Genomic DNA, 16,114 nt, shown 5'->3' on the forward strand with positions numbered 1-16,114 from the left:
CACACACACACACACACACACACACACACACACACACACACAAATCAATTTGTTTCTCACATTTTACACAGTCACTCACACATTCACATAACGGAGGCGACCATGCAAGGTGCCAACCTGCTCATCGGGAGCAGTTGGGGGTTAAGTGTCTTGCTGAAGGACACTTCGACACGCTGCCCGGGAAGCGTGTATCACTTCCGCAACGGATTTAGTTGGATTTCGGTTTCCGGGTTTGCCTGATTGGCCGCAACGGCCACGTGACACGCCGTGGCACGCCCCCGCGGCAGAGGCAGAGGCGGCAGCGGCAAGGCGCCGCTACACGCTGCTGTGTTTCACTGCCGCTTTCCCACTTCAACGCCAGAGCAATATTGTCGCGCCATCTTCAATAATATTGTCGCGTTGTGGAAAGCAGGATGAGAGAGCGTAGATTTCAGTGTGTTATCATTTAATCATTTATCATTTAACATTTGAAAGACATACATTGTTGTCATACAGAAGTACAGAATACTTTTATCCAAAATGCTTCTTACTGTTACTGTTAGAGACTGTGCTAGACAAGATAAGTATGAAATAAAATAGTATAGAGACATATGTTCGATGCAGAATAGAAGTAACTGAGTTACCATACAATATACAATATACTATGCAATGTACTAATATACAATACGGCTCACTTTTCCCACTTCAATGACAGAGCTGCTGTTTAATAATATTGTCGCGTTGTGGAAAGCAGGATGAGAGAGCGTAGATTTCAGTGTGTTATCATTTAATCATTTATCATTTAACATTTGAAAGGCATACATTGTTGTCATACAGAAGTACAGAATACTTTTATCCAAAATGCTTCTTACTGTTACTGTTAGAGACTGTGCTAGACAAGATGAAATAAAATAGTATAGAGACATATGTACAATGTTCGATGCAGAATAGAAGTAACTGAGTTACCATACAATATACAATAATTACACTATGCAATGTAGCAATATATACAATACGTTATAGTGCAACTCAGCAATGGGATGAGGTACAATTTACAGTAAGGTGTACGAGTTGCAGTGCAAATGCTTCTTACTGGCGCGCTCCAGAGACTGTTACCATACAATATACAATATACTATGCAATGTACTAATATACAATACGCTATAGTGCAAAGCAGACGAGGGATTCTTGACAAAAGGGACACACCAATATTATTAGATGACTGATGACTGCACAGCAGCGTGGCGCGATATTATAGCAGCGTGGCGCGATATTATTAGATGACTGATGACTGCACCGATGTGAAAGGGGAAGTGAACTCCAGCCTCGCGGTCAAGTCCACTCCGCCGCGAGCGTCAACACAGCAGCGCTCTGCCGCTGCCGCGGGGGCGTGCCACAGCGTGGCCGTCGCGGCCAATCAGGCGAACCCGGAAACCGAAATCCAACTAAATCCGTTGCGGAAGTGATACACGCACCCGGGAGGAGCGGGAATCGAACCGGGAACCTTCCGATTACCAGGCGGCCGCTCTACCACTGTTGCTTCACTGTCCCACACTAGCACATACGTATGAGAAAATCTGTTTTTGATCCATGATCACTATTCAGATGTTCTATATTTATGTTCTATTACATAATGTGGTGGGCCCAGTTTCAGTTGTATTTTCTTTGTTTGTCCTCTAGCCTAGGGGGTAGCAGTGTACACAGCCACATGTGCCCAGTTTCAGTTGTATTTCCTCTGTTTGTCCTCTAGGGGGTAGCAGTGTACACAGCCACATGTGCCCAGTTTCAGTTGTATTTCCTCTGTTTGTCCTCTAGGGGGTAGCAGTGTACACAGCCACATGTGCCCAGCTGCACAAACGGGCAGAGAAGATCACTGCTGCACTAATGGAGAGAGGAGGCCTTAACACTGGAGACAATGTGGTGCTACTCTATCCCCCTGGTGAGCTGTCCGTCTATGTCATCACTGCAATTGGCCGCTCGCAAAACAATGATTAAAGAGTAACTAAACCCTGGCACCCTAGTGGTTGAAATCTTTCAGTTTGCTGCACACACATCCCCGCCCCAATCTGTGATGTCAGAGTGCCTCTTTGTATCGCTCTCTTTCCCCCTAGACAGACTGTGATAGTATCTCCACAGAGGCACTCTGACATCACAGATGGGGCAGACTGTGTGGCATGGCGAAATGGCCACGCGTGAGAGGCGTATGTCGCCGCTAAAGCACACTGAGGGGTTTTGAATGTATTCTGGGGGCGCTGCCAGTTTTATGGAGAAAATAGCCTTGACACAGATTCTCTTCCTCTCCCTCTGTGAGCTGTGTGTCCGATGTGAGCAGCAGTAGCCGAGCAGTGCCGTTCCACAATGTTTTCACTTCCAGTGTGTTTCAGGGGTTAGACGACTAGGCTACTACCACCTACTGTGTTTCAGGGGTTACAGTAGACGACTAGGCTACTACTACCTACCACTGTGTTTCAGGGGTTAGACGACTAGGCTACTACTATTTATTTATTACATAAAACAATGTTTTCTGCTATGACCTCAGGTATTGACCTGATAGCGGCCTTCTACGGGTGTCTCTATGCCGGGGTCATCCCTGTGACGGTGAGACCGCCCCACCCTCAGAACCTGGCTGCTACGCTCCCCACCGTCCGCATGATCATCGACGTGAGTGAATCCCACTGGGACAGCGCCATATACACTGATAAGAAAACCAATTAACAAACAGGGGCGTGAGAGTTAACTGATAACCCTGTGTGTGTGTGTGTGTGTGTGTGTGTGTGTGTGTGTGTGTGTGGTGTGTTACAGGTAAGCAAAGCTGCCTGCATCCTCACCACTCAGCCCCTCATGAGGATCCTCCGGTCCCGGGAGGCTGCAGCCAGTGTCAACATCAAGACCTGGCCCACTATCATCGATACGGGTACTGGAGCACAGAGACGCCGCCTCTCTGTCATTCAGGATAATATTTATCTAAATAATATTTACAATGAAATCTGACCATCAAATCACATTTATTTGTAAAGCCCGCAATCACAAGTTAATGTCCCCATGGGCTGGACAAGTCTTCTTTAAACAAGTCAAGAAGAAACATCACAATAAATCAAGAACAAAAAACCCACCATGAAATCCAAGATAAATGTAAAATAAATAAATGCAACACTCCCAGACAAACCCCAGTGAAGGTAAGGAAAAACTCACTAAAAACCTAGCAATAGGAAAAAAGCACCACAGGCAATGTGGAGGAGAGAAACTTTAGAAGGGCCGTTCAAGGGGGGGATCCCCCTTCTTGGATGTCGGTGATAGTAGTGTTGCTATGGATAATCAATGAGTGGAGAATAAAACACAAATATGTACATGTGATAGCAACTGGGGTACATAAGAAAATGTTTGGAAGATTTAAATAGAATAGAGCTAAGAACAACAAAAGAAAAAGCATAGGGAAACGACTGTGGACGTTGTTTGTAAAGTGGCCTGAAGTTGTAAATGAAAGGTGATCTTACCGTCTCTCAGATGACCTGCCCAGGAAGAGGCCCCCCCAGATCTACAAGCCCCCCACAGCGGAGATGCTGGCCTACCTGGACTTCAGCGTGTCCACCACAGGCATGCTCACTGGAGTCAAGGTGAATCATCTCAACCCATCCTACTGGAGCACATGCAGCAGAAGCACTGTCTAAAGGGATATTCTGAAGTCCATTGCATGTGGAAATGAATGCTTTTTATTGGTAATTCTAGTGGGAGTCCATGATTATCTCAAAAAAAAAATAAAAAAAAAATAGTGGACATGCTTTTTAGATGGACTGAATCTAAACGGTATTGTATTTGGAGCAAATCTGACGGACTACTTTGAAATGGGCGGAGTATCCCTTTAATGCCAATAAAATATTCATAAGGTGAGTATGTTGTGTGTATAATGGTGTATGTTGTTGTGTGTGTATAATGGTGTATGTTGTTGTGTGTGTGTATAATGGTGTGTGTTGTTGTGTGTATAATGATGTATGTTGTTGTGTGTGTAATGGTGTATTTTGTTGTGTGTATATTATACACACAACAACATACACCATTATACACACAACACACACCATTATACACACGACATACATCATTATACACACAACAACATACATCATTATACACACAACAACATATATCATTATACACACAACAACATACACCATTATACAGTGTGTATAATGGTGTGTTGCGTGTATAATGGTGTGTGCTGTGTGTATAATGGTGTGTGTCGTGTGTATAATGGTGTGTGTTGTGTGTATAATGGTGTGTGTTGTGTGTATAATGGTGTGTGTATAATGTTGTGTGTTGTCAGATGTCCCATGCGGCGATCAGTACTCTGTGTCGCTCCATCAAGCTGCAGTGTGAGCTCTACTCCTCTCGCCAAATAGCCATCTGTCTGGACCCTTACTGCGGGCTGGGCTTTGTCCTGTGGTGCCTCTCTAGGTAACTAGACACACATACACACACAGAATCACTTTAAAGTAGTCTTTAACATGCAGTATATGTGGAAGACGAGTCCATAAAATGCTAACTATTCTCATAGAGGGTGACCGAACGGTCCCTATGGAGAAGTGGTGCTTTGAGAATAGAGTGCTATCATAGAGACGACTTGAGTTGACTTCCCAATTGTATTAAGTGAGTGTTGTAATGATAATGTGTGTTCTCTTGGGTCAGTGTTTACTCAGGTCACCAGTCTATCCTAATTCCCCCCCTGGAGCTGGAGAGCTCTCTGCCCCTGTGGCTCAGCACACTCAGTACGTACAAGATCAGAGACACCTTCTGCTCCTACTCCGTCATGGAGCTCTGCACCAAGGGCCTGGGCACACAGACTGACATGCTTAAGGTGAGGAACGCACGCACGCACACACACACACACACACACACACACACACACACACACACACACACACACACACACACACACACACACACACACTCATATGGACTGGTTACTATATACATTACAGATCCATAATTTCTGTAATTACAGTGTAATTCCACTGTTACAAAAAAACGTATGTGGTAAATGATGGGTTGACAAGCACAAAGGGGGAAATTAGGCACTGATGGTTACTTCTACCAAGGAGGTCATGTTTTATGTTTGTTCGGCTGTCTGTGAACAAGATATCTTGGAATGTAATGGCCAGATTGCCATGCAATGAGCTGTGGACATTCATGACCCCTAGAGGAAGACACTTATTGATTCTGGCGACCCTGTGACCTTTGCTCTAGTCACACCATCTGGGGCACCCTAAAACCCAGAAAACCCACCCCTACCTTAATCCTAACCTTAACCTCACTGAACATCACGGCCCACCTTAAATGGCCATTGGACGTGGTGCATGACGCAGCACATGACGTAGCTTTTAGTGAGTCTCTCGACACCATTGAGTCAAGCTGAAGCATTATGGCCGGATTTCCATCAAATTTGCTGTGAACATTTATGACCCCTAGAGGAAGAAACCTATTGATTTTGGTGACCCCATGACCTTTCCTCTAAAGCCTCCATCAGGCCAAACTTTCAATTTCCAAACGAGCGTCTCTCCTGACCTCTCGGTTGTACAGTCACAGAAACTAGATCGAGACACGGATCCTCTTTCATAACACGTTTGCCATGAGGACCTTTTGAAGTCTGCCATAATTCATTAGCCATCATTCAGAATTTTCTTTAAATCACTTTCCCTATTCCTTCTAGGCCGTTCACCTGATTCTCATACATCTTGCTTTAATAATAATACAAATAATTCATTACACTCAAAGCGTTCCCCACAATGTAGGGTGGAAATTGCCTCCTTCACCACCACTGTGTAGCACCCAACCTTGGGCTAAGCAGACTCAATGGCTACCATACACTGGCACAAGGCACACATCACACTACGCAATGGCTGAACGGCTCAGGAGACAGGGATTGATATTAGCCCATTAAGGGGAATGCGTGATTAGGTGGCATTGATGTCCGAGACCTGATTGGGAATTTGGCCAGGAACGTGGGGGAACCCCCTACTCTTTGCGATAGGCGTCCTGGGTTCTTTAACGACAGAGATTCAGCTTTGTGGCATCTAGGGGCCAACATCTTTAAATGTATTATGTAGATAGTTGATAGGCCAAACCGTATGACCACCAGTTCCAATTGAATTTCGGCTAAATGCTTGGTAAACAGGAAGTGATGTATTACTTGTGAATGCTTTCACAGATTTGCACCAAACTTACAGTATGTGTCTGGTACAAGGGTAGTATTGTTGATGCATAAAACATGGATTTTCAGCCTGGGTCTGTTGAGACCAACAATAATATAGGCAACTCTTGTTTCTGTCATCTCCCCAGTAAAATTTGTGGGAAGGTAATGGCGAAGTGGGGAAAATGTTGAGCCTTGGCAGAGGTATTTTTTTATTTTTCTGAAGTATTTAGTAAGTATTCAGTCAGGTGCTAGTGAATAATACAACTCTTGGCAGTAATGGAACCAGCTACTGTAGGTCAGCATTTGTTAGATATTAAACCATTCTGTCTGCTTGTCCTTGTTTTGATCGATTTTTGTATTTTGTATCTCGTATCCTTCATTAACTGTTTTTATATACTTTATATACTTTTTATTTATCAATTCTATTTATTTTGTATCTATCTCTTATTATTCTGTGTCTTTTTAAGTTATTTTAAACTGTCTCGACACCATTGTGAATAAGGGCCCGCCTTCAATGGTTTTACTACTTTTGTATGCAATTAGATTAAATTGTATTGTCATTATACAGCAAAGTACAGTACAACAAAAAGAGGTTTGGCATCCAACCAGAGTGCAAATGTAGCAGTAAAGTGCAATAATAATATACAATGTACAGGTGGTTAAACTGGGTACAAAATATATAAATTAGTACTACTGAGTGCAGTGCTAATCAGATGTACATACAGAGTTGTAGTATAATATGTACAGTGATACAGGTGTAAAGACAGTATGGTACTGTAGTCATACTGGCCAGCGGCGTAACTAGTAAGAGTAGGTTGTACAGATACAGATATAGTATCTACAGATATGTAAAAGGACTATGTGTGGATAAGTACAGACGGGTGTGGATAGGTATATATGCGGTGAGAATAAATACATATATATATATTAGGGCTGTCCCCGACTAAGGATTTGGATAGTCGACTATGATAGGCCAAAATTTGCCGTTAGTCGACTATTCCATTTGGGCTGTGGGGGTGCTTAATGTCTGAAGGAGTCGACTGAAGGCTTCTTGTCCTCTGCAAAAGCATGCAATTGGTCCACTGATGGATACATCTTGATATTTGTCTAGTATAGTGTGTTCATTAGATGTGTGAAATCCTCTTTCAGTGCCTCTGTGCCTGTTTTCTTAGGCAGTTAGCCTCGCTGGTATGCGTGCCATTAGCGTTAGCCACGCTTCTAGGCCTCTTTTCTTTTGGAAAGAATGATAAAAAAATATATATATACCGGTATATATATATATTTTATAACGCTTAAATTTTTTTTTATTCAACTAAGAGGTTGGCAGTCGACTACGGCTCCTTTCGACCGATTAGTCGACTATTCGACTAATAGGGGTCAGCCCTAATATATATATACATACATAGCATTATTGTACATGCTATCATACAGAGCTATGTGTTATATGCAGGTGTATAAGTAAGTAAATGAAAACTGGAGAGACGCCGAGCCTCGCCCATGTGTTCGTGCCGCCATCTTGGTATTGATATCACATGGTGTGGTGAACCACCAGGACACCCGCGTTACTACTTTTGATGCGCGACTGATTGGCGCTGTGTGTGTGTGTGTGTCCAGGCGCGGGGTCTGAATCTGTCCTGCGTGCGGAGCTGCGTGGTGATCGCCGAGGAGCGGCCGCGGCTGTCGCTCACCCAGTCCTTCTCCAAGCTGTTCAAAGACCTGGGCCTGTCGCCCCGGGCCGTCAGCACCGCCTTCGGCTCGCGGGTCAACCTGGCCCTCTGCCTGCAGGTAGGAGGAACACCCCTTCACTCATTCTAACCCATGAGGTCGTACACAACACGTCATGACGTGTCTCTCACTGTTCTTACTTAACCTTATAGACCAGGGTAGTCGAGTGATGTGATTTACATTACATTTTAAAGGGCCGCTTCACCAAAAAAAAATGCTGATTTATTTTGCACATAATTTCACACATACACACAAAAACAGTTGACAGTGTTGCACACATTAGTTTAGTTTGACAGTTATTGAGAGTACTGTAATTAGTTTGGATATGTCCACCCATGACGTCACTGGGGAATTCTTGTGTTAATTACAGCTCAAAGAAATTATATGGTAGCAGTCCCTTTTAAGACGAGGTATTTATTTCTTCCTTTACATCATTTTATGGAGCTCAAGGATCCAATTCACTCGATGATATCACCGGTGGCCATATAAAAAACGAATTTACTCTCAATAACTGTCTAACTAAATTAACCGGGTTAAAGGGTTAACCTTCTGTAGTGTGGTAGTGAAAGGGTTAACCTTCTGTAGTGTGGTAGTGAAAGCTCTAACCCTTTTGTAGTGACTGGGTTAACCTTCTGTAGTGTTGTAGTGAAAGTGTTAACCCTTTGTAGTGTGGCAGTGAAAGGGTTAACCTTCTGTAGCGTCGTAGTGAAAGATATATATATATATATATATTTTTTTTTTTACACAAAGTGATCAGTGACAAATAGATGAGAACTAGGTGCAGACAAGGGGTCACATAGAGGAAAACACATTTGTCATTTTATGGGATGTTTAATCTCTGCTCATCTTCTGATCTTCTCTGTCGTTATGAGCAGGGCACAGCTGGACCAGACCCCTCCACTGTCTATGTTGACATGAAGTCCCTACGCCATGACAGGTAAGACAGGAGACACTGGGAACCAGTGGTCACATGACACGGCGGGTCAGAACCAGAATAACTTTATTCACCAAATACAGTACATCTACAGGACCTTGTCTCTGATACATACTGATACACACACTAATACATACGGATACACACTGATGTGTGTCGGCTGCTGACTGTTTTGAGAAATTAATGTATTTAATGCAATGCTAGAATGAACTATAGTCTATTATAGATTACCAGAAGGGGGGATAAATCATATCCCCACCAGCGATTAAAACAAACGTACATAAAATATTATGTAATAGACCACATATGTATTTGTATATAACTATATACACCAGTAATACTGTACATGAGTCAGACGGGGCTGCAATGATTGACGGGACATGTTTTGTCCATCTCCTTCAGGGTGAGGCTGGTGGAACGAGGGGCACCTCAGAGTATTCCCCTCATGGAGTCGGGAACCGTAAGTATCCTATTGATTATTGGCTAAAGAGCCTCGTCTGTCTGCGTTGTTAGCCATAGACCCAGTGAAGTAGTAGAGGAGGTTGAATCTAGAAATGAAACCAACAGCTTTCTGATGCTCCTCTCAGATCCTGCCAGGGGTGAGGGTGATCATAGTCAACCACGAGACCAGAGGCCCGCTCGGAGATTCTCATCTTGGGGAGGTGAGTGGTCTTGTGGAGATTTGTTGCTGGACATTGGTGCATAAAAATGTATTTCTTTAGATTTTTTAATCATTATATGACTGCACTATAATGTAACATGCAATTAAATGTAGCCCACAGTACATAGTAAACAACATAATGTAAAGTAAGAAGTCTTTTGTAGTAGAATGAAGATTCATATTTAACAATGTCATATTCAGGTTATATTCACGTGTTACTTATTATAAGATTATCTCTCCTGTTAAAGCTAAATAATTCATATTTCACCATCCCACCAGTGCATGAAGTGCACAGACATTTGTCTCTGTCTGTCTGTCTGTCTGTCTGTCTGTCTGTCTGTCTGTCTGTCTGTCTGTCTGTCTGTCTGTCTGTCTGTCTGTCTGTCTGTCTGTCTGTCTGTCTGTCTTCCCTCCCTCCCTCCCTCCCTCCCTAACTTCCCTCCCTCCCTCCCTCTCAGGTCTGGGTGAACAGCCCTCACAGTGCCAGTGGCTACTACACCATCTACGGCGAGGAGAGCCTGCAGGCGGACCACTTCAACACCAGGCTGAGCTTCGGGGAGCCCCACACCCTGTGGGCCAGGACGGGCTACCTGGGCTTCGTCAAGAGGACCGAGCTGCTAGACGCCACCGGAGGTAAGAGGAGGATACTGCCAACAACAGCTCGTCCAGAATGTGTTAGCGGTTGTCTTTTTTTCGGAAATCAATGACTGCCTAAAGTGAGCGGCGACGAGGAGGGATTCCTCCGCGTGTCTGGTGACTTCCGCCGGTGCTCTTTGGAGACTGGGATCAGAAAGAAAGGAGTGAATACAGAGTAGTGTTTGTGGGGCGTGACACCCTGACAAAGGCTTATGCAGCCGCTAACGAGTCACCAGCTGTTTAAATAACAGAATTCAAATGCTTTGTATTAAGTCACTTTCAGTGCTTCTTTGGTTAAGGGTGTTTTTAAAGCGTCAACTGATTCGTCCTTTGTACCCTCCACCCTCTGCCTCGGTCCCTCCAGATCGCCATGACGCCCTGTTTGTGGTGGGTTCCCTGGACGAGACGTTAGAGCTGAGGGGGCTGCGCTACCACCCCATCGACATCGAGACCTCGGTGTCCCGAGCCCACCGCAGCATCGCAGAGAGGTGAGGCTCCACTCTGTTTAGACTTCTAATGTGTAGGAACACCCGGTAGTAATATAACAGCAGAGAGGTGAGGCTCCACTCTGTTTAGACTTCTAATGTGTAGGAACACCCGGTAGTAATATAACAGCAGAGAGGTGAGGCTCCACTCTGTTTAGACTTCTAATGTGTAGGAACACCCGGTAGTAATATAACAGCAGAGAGGTGAGGCTCCGCTCTGTTTAGACTTCTAATGTGTAGGAACACCCGGTAGTAATATAACAGCAGAGAGGTGAGGCTCCGCTCTGTTTAGACTTCTAATGTGTAGGAACACCCGGTAGTAATATAACAGCAGAGAGGTGAGGCTCCACTCTGTTTAGACTTCTAATGTGTAGGAACACCCGGTAGTAATATAACAGCAGAGAGGTGAGGCTCCACTCTGTTTAGACTTCTAATGTGTAGGAACACCCGGTAGTAATATAACAGCAGAGAGGTGAGGCTCCACTCTGTTTAGACTTCCAGCACCATTAAGTCATTAAGGAGTGCATATGGGTATGCACTTACCGATTTCTCCAGAGTTAGACAAGAAAATAGTTCCCAATTTCCTCTTGTGTGTTCAGTAGAAAGCTATCCGGCTGCAAGCTAACCTACCTTAGCACAAATTAATGGAAGCGGATACGGACCACTAGCCTAGCTGTTGGCCAACGGTTTTATCCACTTCTATTCACTTGTGCTAACCTCGGCTAGCTCGCAGCTCGGATAGCTTAGTTTCTACTGAATGCACAGAGAGGAAATTGGTATCCATCTTCTTGTCCGACTCTGGAGAAAACCGTAAGCAAATTTCCCATAATGTCGGTGTTGTTCCTTTCCTAAATAACGGATAACGGTTCTAACTAACGCGTGCTCCCCCCCCCCCTCCCGCAGCGCTGTGTTTACATGGACCAACCTGCTGGTGGTGGTGGCGGAGCTGAGTGGCTCAGAGCAGGAGGCCCTGGACCTGGTGCCACTGGTCACCAACGTGGTGCTGGAGGAGCACCACCTCATCGTGGGCGTGGTGGTCATCGTGGACCCCGGGGTCATCCCCATCAACTCCCGGGGGGAGAAGCAGAGGATGCACCTGCGGGACTCCTTCCTAGCGGACCAACTGGACCCCATCTATGTGGCCTACAACATGTGAATACACACCCCCCTGCGCCCCCTTCTCCCCGAGATTGTGTAAAAAAATAACAAAATAAGACTGAGCCGGGCTCTGCGATCCGCCATCGAGGGAGAGGAATTTCGGTGGCGGGGGGAGGGGAGGTGTGTACGTTTGCAAACCCCCGATGTCTGGCTATCTGGGTATGGGAACAGAAGATGAGTACTGTCGATGAGCGAGGGGTTGAGGGTTCCCCTCCTTGCCAACTGTGCACTTCCTCCCCTTGCTTCCGTACGTCGGGATACGCTGAGATCCAGGAACGCTGAAGTTGGCTCCGGAGGAACAAGGAGTCGTTCCCTCCTCTGGACATGAAAGGAGACACATCTCTCAGCGGGAGGGAACATCCGCCTTCATCCTCTCGCTCTCCTCTACCACTTCGCTCAGTGATTTTAATTTTCTACTTTTTAAACCAAGACATTTCAGTGATTTCAGTTGTTCCACCACAGAGAGAAACCTTCATGTCTCACCTCTCCTTCCATTCCTTTGTTTTTATTTCTGTTTTTAATTTAACATTTTTAGCCTAGCCCGTATCCGCTTCCCTCTCCCCTTGGTTGTTCCTAGGGAACGGCACCCAGGAACCGCCGAGACGAGCAGGACGCTCCCCCCCCCCCCCCCCCCCCCCCCCCCCCGTTGCACTTTATGTCCTCCCACAGAGTCCATTTTGCTATCCTGCCCTCTTCCAGGGGGACATCCCCTCCTCCACACTGCCCCTCGAGGGCTAATCCACAACAGTATTACAGCCACCAGCAAGGACGGCTCACCCGGTGCAGAGCCTGCTGCTCGGTAGCAGCGCTAGAGTGACGTGTTATTTTCTCGCGTGGTGCGCCCCAGGTTTTCACTCCTTCACCACGACTCAGTTCTGGTGTTTTGCCTTCACCGCTGAAAAGAGAAACGTGTCGATGTGGAATGAGATGAGACTAGCTTTCATGAACTTTACAAGCGGCACAACGTCGAGCAGAAAGACACGGTCTCCTGTGTGAGTAGAAGCCATTAGCTAGATCTCATAATTGTGATTTTTGAATTCCTAAACGGCATTGAGTTTAAGAAGATGAGGAGAAGCTAAACCTACTGTACTAGTAAGGGTCTGCATGCTAATCGGCGGCGTTATCGGTGTCTACATGTCGGCTTATGTATTTACTGTATTACCGCATACAGTACGAAGTCGTAGCCAATGAACCTACAAACGCCACTGATGGAAAGGCTCTACGCTAGCGTTTCACACACACCGGACCGACGGGGGTCACCGGATAACTCGCTTGTTTCCTCGGCTTTGAATTTGAGTGCCCTTCTAACCTCTGCAGTATGTGTGCGGTTTCCCAAGGTGAAGCAAAGAGCATCCTGCATGTGGTGTCAGTGGCGTCGATGTCGATTGGCTAAATGTGAGCTTTCAGAAGGCAAGCCAGTGCCTTTTTTATTGCATCATCATGGAGTACGGTGTGTCTGTAACCACGGACTGGTGAATCAGTAAAGAAAAAAGAAGAAGAAAAGTGCAGAAGATATCAAGACGAGGACAAACTCTTGCCTTATTAAACCTGTGGAACTTCAATACGTTTTTTTTTGTCAAAGGCTTAATTTTGTTGCTGTACTACTTGTGTAATTAAAAAACAGTATTCCACCATTTTTCACATAATGGAATCAAAGGTTTCCTTTATCGCTCAAAACACACTCACGTTTTATTTTGTACATCTTGATCATTTTGAGTTTACATGTCACGTTTTACTCTATTAGCATCGCCATTTCAATACATCGCTTCTGAATATCTGAAAACACCGGGAGAAAGAAACTATGACTCAACAACAATCAAGGTTGTAAAAGGCCAATGTGGTAAAAAGAATTTGTAGAATACTCCTTTAATAGAAAAGGGAGGTAAGGTGGGTAAGGATGTTGTCTGTATACTGTATTCTAGAGGTCAAATACTGTTACTGGTGTTCATGTGTACATTGAGATGAACTTTGTTCATAAAACTTGACTGATCTTTCATACTTGACAGCATTTTTCCGCATTGTTAACTTAATCGTATCACATTGCAAAAGAAGTGTTTCAAATTATTTTGGCAGGTGGTAAACAACGTGCACTTTCCCCAGTATCATTTTTACATGTACAAGTGTGTCTATCTTGGGAGTGTGAGCCTGTTTGTCTGGTTTAACAGTGACATCTGGCTTTTCCAGTGCAACAAAGTTAGTCTGTTTTTAAGAAAATGATCCCAAATGATTGAACAGTATTTTTATTCCTGAAACTAACTACGTTTTTTGTTGGCATCTTTTGTCGTCCCCACTGTATTTTTTTTATTCTTATCAAATTGGAACGTAATATATGAGGAATCAATATATCATCAATAATTCCTGAGGGTATCTTTTTCAGAAACTGCACAGCTCAGTTGCAAAACGATCGGTTTGATTTAGTAGTTTAACTACTTCAGTGACAAACATTGAAATGTATGCAAGCCTGTCTTTTGAGCAACTTATTCATAAATAACTAAGTGAAGCGTTTGGGCTAATATGAGGTCTTTGCTTTGTTGCTACTGTTTCACTCCACGTTTTAATAAAGTTTTGTAATTATGTCGGCCTCCCTAGCCTACTCAATAGACATTGGTGCTATCTACAAGGGAAAGGTTGAATTTCAGATCATGGCAAGTGACACTGACCTTTCCCTCTTCGGTGTCATTACTATGAAGTAAGATTTCTTTTTGGAAGCCATTCCTCTGTGAAAGCTCATGATTCTATTCTACTGATAGCCTTTTTCTTAGTCTGACTCACTCACTCATTCATTGTTTTAGTTGTTGGGGTGTCACCAAATGTACATCACTGGTGTGTACTCCGTGTTGGAACAATTCTTGGATTGTATTTCGGGAAAAAGAAATGCTCCCCGTCTGCAAATAATTGCTATAATTGCCAACATCTCCATCCTTTCTTTCTACCAAGTTTCAAATTGTAGTGCTGCGTAGAAATAACAGATATTAGAAGCATCCAAAGTAAATATTCTAAGCACAATATGTATCGTATCTGTGACATCATGAAATTAGGATATTTCAGACAACTCAAGGGCCCGAAATGTATACCTCAACAACCGTCTGTACCACTATGCATAGTCACGCTGCATCATAGACGCTCCAAAAAATGTCAATGGTGCAAATAACCTCTAACTCAGAAAAGGCACACATCTTACTTGACAAAACACTGTCATGCTGTCATTTGGATGTTTCATGTAAAATAAAATAAAAAGGAATAAAACGAAGACAAATGGTTGTCAGATTTCCTTGTGCTCTGGTGGATCGTGTTTACCATGTGTATAGTAGATAGCTGTAGTTACGGGCTGCTGTATAGAAAGCTGCATCTTCTTCCAGCCAGGTGTTACAGCCAACCTATTTCCTTACATTATTTAGTTTACTTCCTGTTCCCATCACAACACAGTTTCTGTCCATTTTGGTCCAAATCTTGTTTTTCACATTTTTAAGAAAACATTTATCTAATCATTAACTCATTGACTGCCAGCTATTAGCCTTGGCCCTGTAGTAGCACTGTCACGCTTTAAAAGATAGGAGTGAGTCACCTTGTTTGTAAAGCTATAACTATATTCTATATTATAGCTATGGATACAATACTATGGCCCATTTGACATCGAGTATCTATCGTTCAATATGTGAAAAAGAAAAAAAGATTGCATCCACACATTCCCAGTATGAGTGGAGTGGATTGCGAGGCGTGTCCTCTGTTGGGGAGCCTATCAGGGGAGAGGTGTGCTCTGTTGGGGAGCCTATCGGGAGAGAACAGTCTCTTGTCCCCTGGAATTTTCAGACATGATGTCACCCCAAGCCTACTCTGTCAGCTTGTGCAGGAATCGGAAGGCGTTGGAAGAGGAGGTCAATGAGTTAACACAGTACAGGAGACATGCAGAGCGCCACTCAGAGGTACATGTAGCCTTGCTGACAGTCAGTCTAGTTTATTGTGAAGGTGAATGATATCTCGTGAGGACAAATGCTCTCCAGAGCAATTGTGTTTTAGTCCATGCGTCAGTGATCTAGCCCCAGCAGTCTGGACCCACTTATCCAGACTGGCATACTCTAGTTACAGTACATTCAAATACAACATAAAACTACATTTAGATGAAGTGTGAATGCATACAAAGTCAATGCAGAAAGATGCGAATGGAGGCAAACGGATGCAAAATGGGTATATCTTAAGAATTAATATAAAATAGATTGCTATGAATGCTCTTTAGCCTGTAGATATTAATATTTTCCTTTTTCATTTTCCTTCCTTTGATTCACTTTTTGTCCACGCTGGTTTTTATTGAGAGAAATATTGGTTAAGCATTGATTGATAAATGTGTGGGAATG

The 16,114-nt window shown here is 44.1% G+C and overlaps 1 protein-coding gene across 1 annotated transcript in view; it reads left to right on the top strand.

Annotated features, from left to right (window-relative positions):
* The window catches only part of dip2ba (disco-interacting protein 2 homolog Ba), a 119,765-nt gene extending 104,787 nt beyond the window's left edge, over positions 1–14,978 (top strand). Inside the window, 13 exon segments of the mRNA XM_084333912.1 lie at positions 1,795–1,918; positions 2,519–2,640; positions 2,782–2,893; positions 3,484–3,593; positions 4,298–4,428; positions 4,660–4,828; positions 7,778–7,948; positions 8,764–8,825; positions 9,225–9,282; positions 9,410–9,484; positions 9,942–10,116; positions 10,484–10,607; positions 11,508–14,978. Of these exon segments, the coding sequence (XP_084190038.1) occupies positions 1,795–1,918; positions 2,519–2,640; positions 2,782–2,893; positions 3,484–3,593; positions 4,298–4,428; positions 4,660–4,828; positions 7,778–7,948; positions 8,764–8,825; positions 9,225–9,282; positions 9,410–9,484; positions 9,942–10,116; positions 10,484–10,607; positions 11,508–11,760 (1,686 nt within the window). The 3' untranslated portion in view covers positions 11,761–14,978.
* The last annotated feature ends 1,136 nt before the right edge of the window (positions 14,979–16,114 follow it).

The sequence above is a fragment of the Notolepis coatsorum genome (genome assembly GCF_963971535.1).
Source record: "Notolepis coatsorum genome assembly, chromosome: 17".
NCBI classification, from domain to species: Eukaryota; Metazoa; Chordata; class Actinopteri; order Aulopiformes; family Paralepididae; genus Notolepis; species Notolepis coatsorum.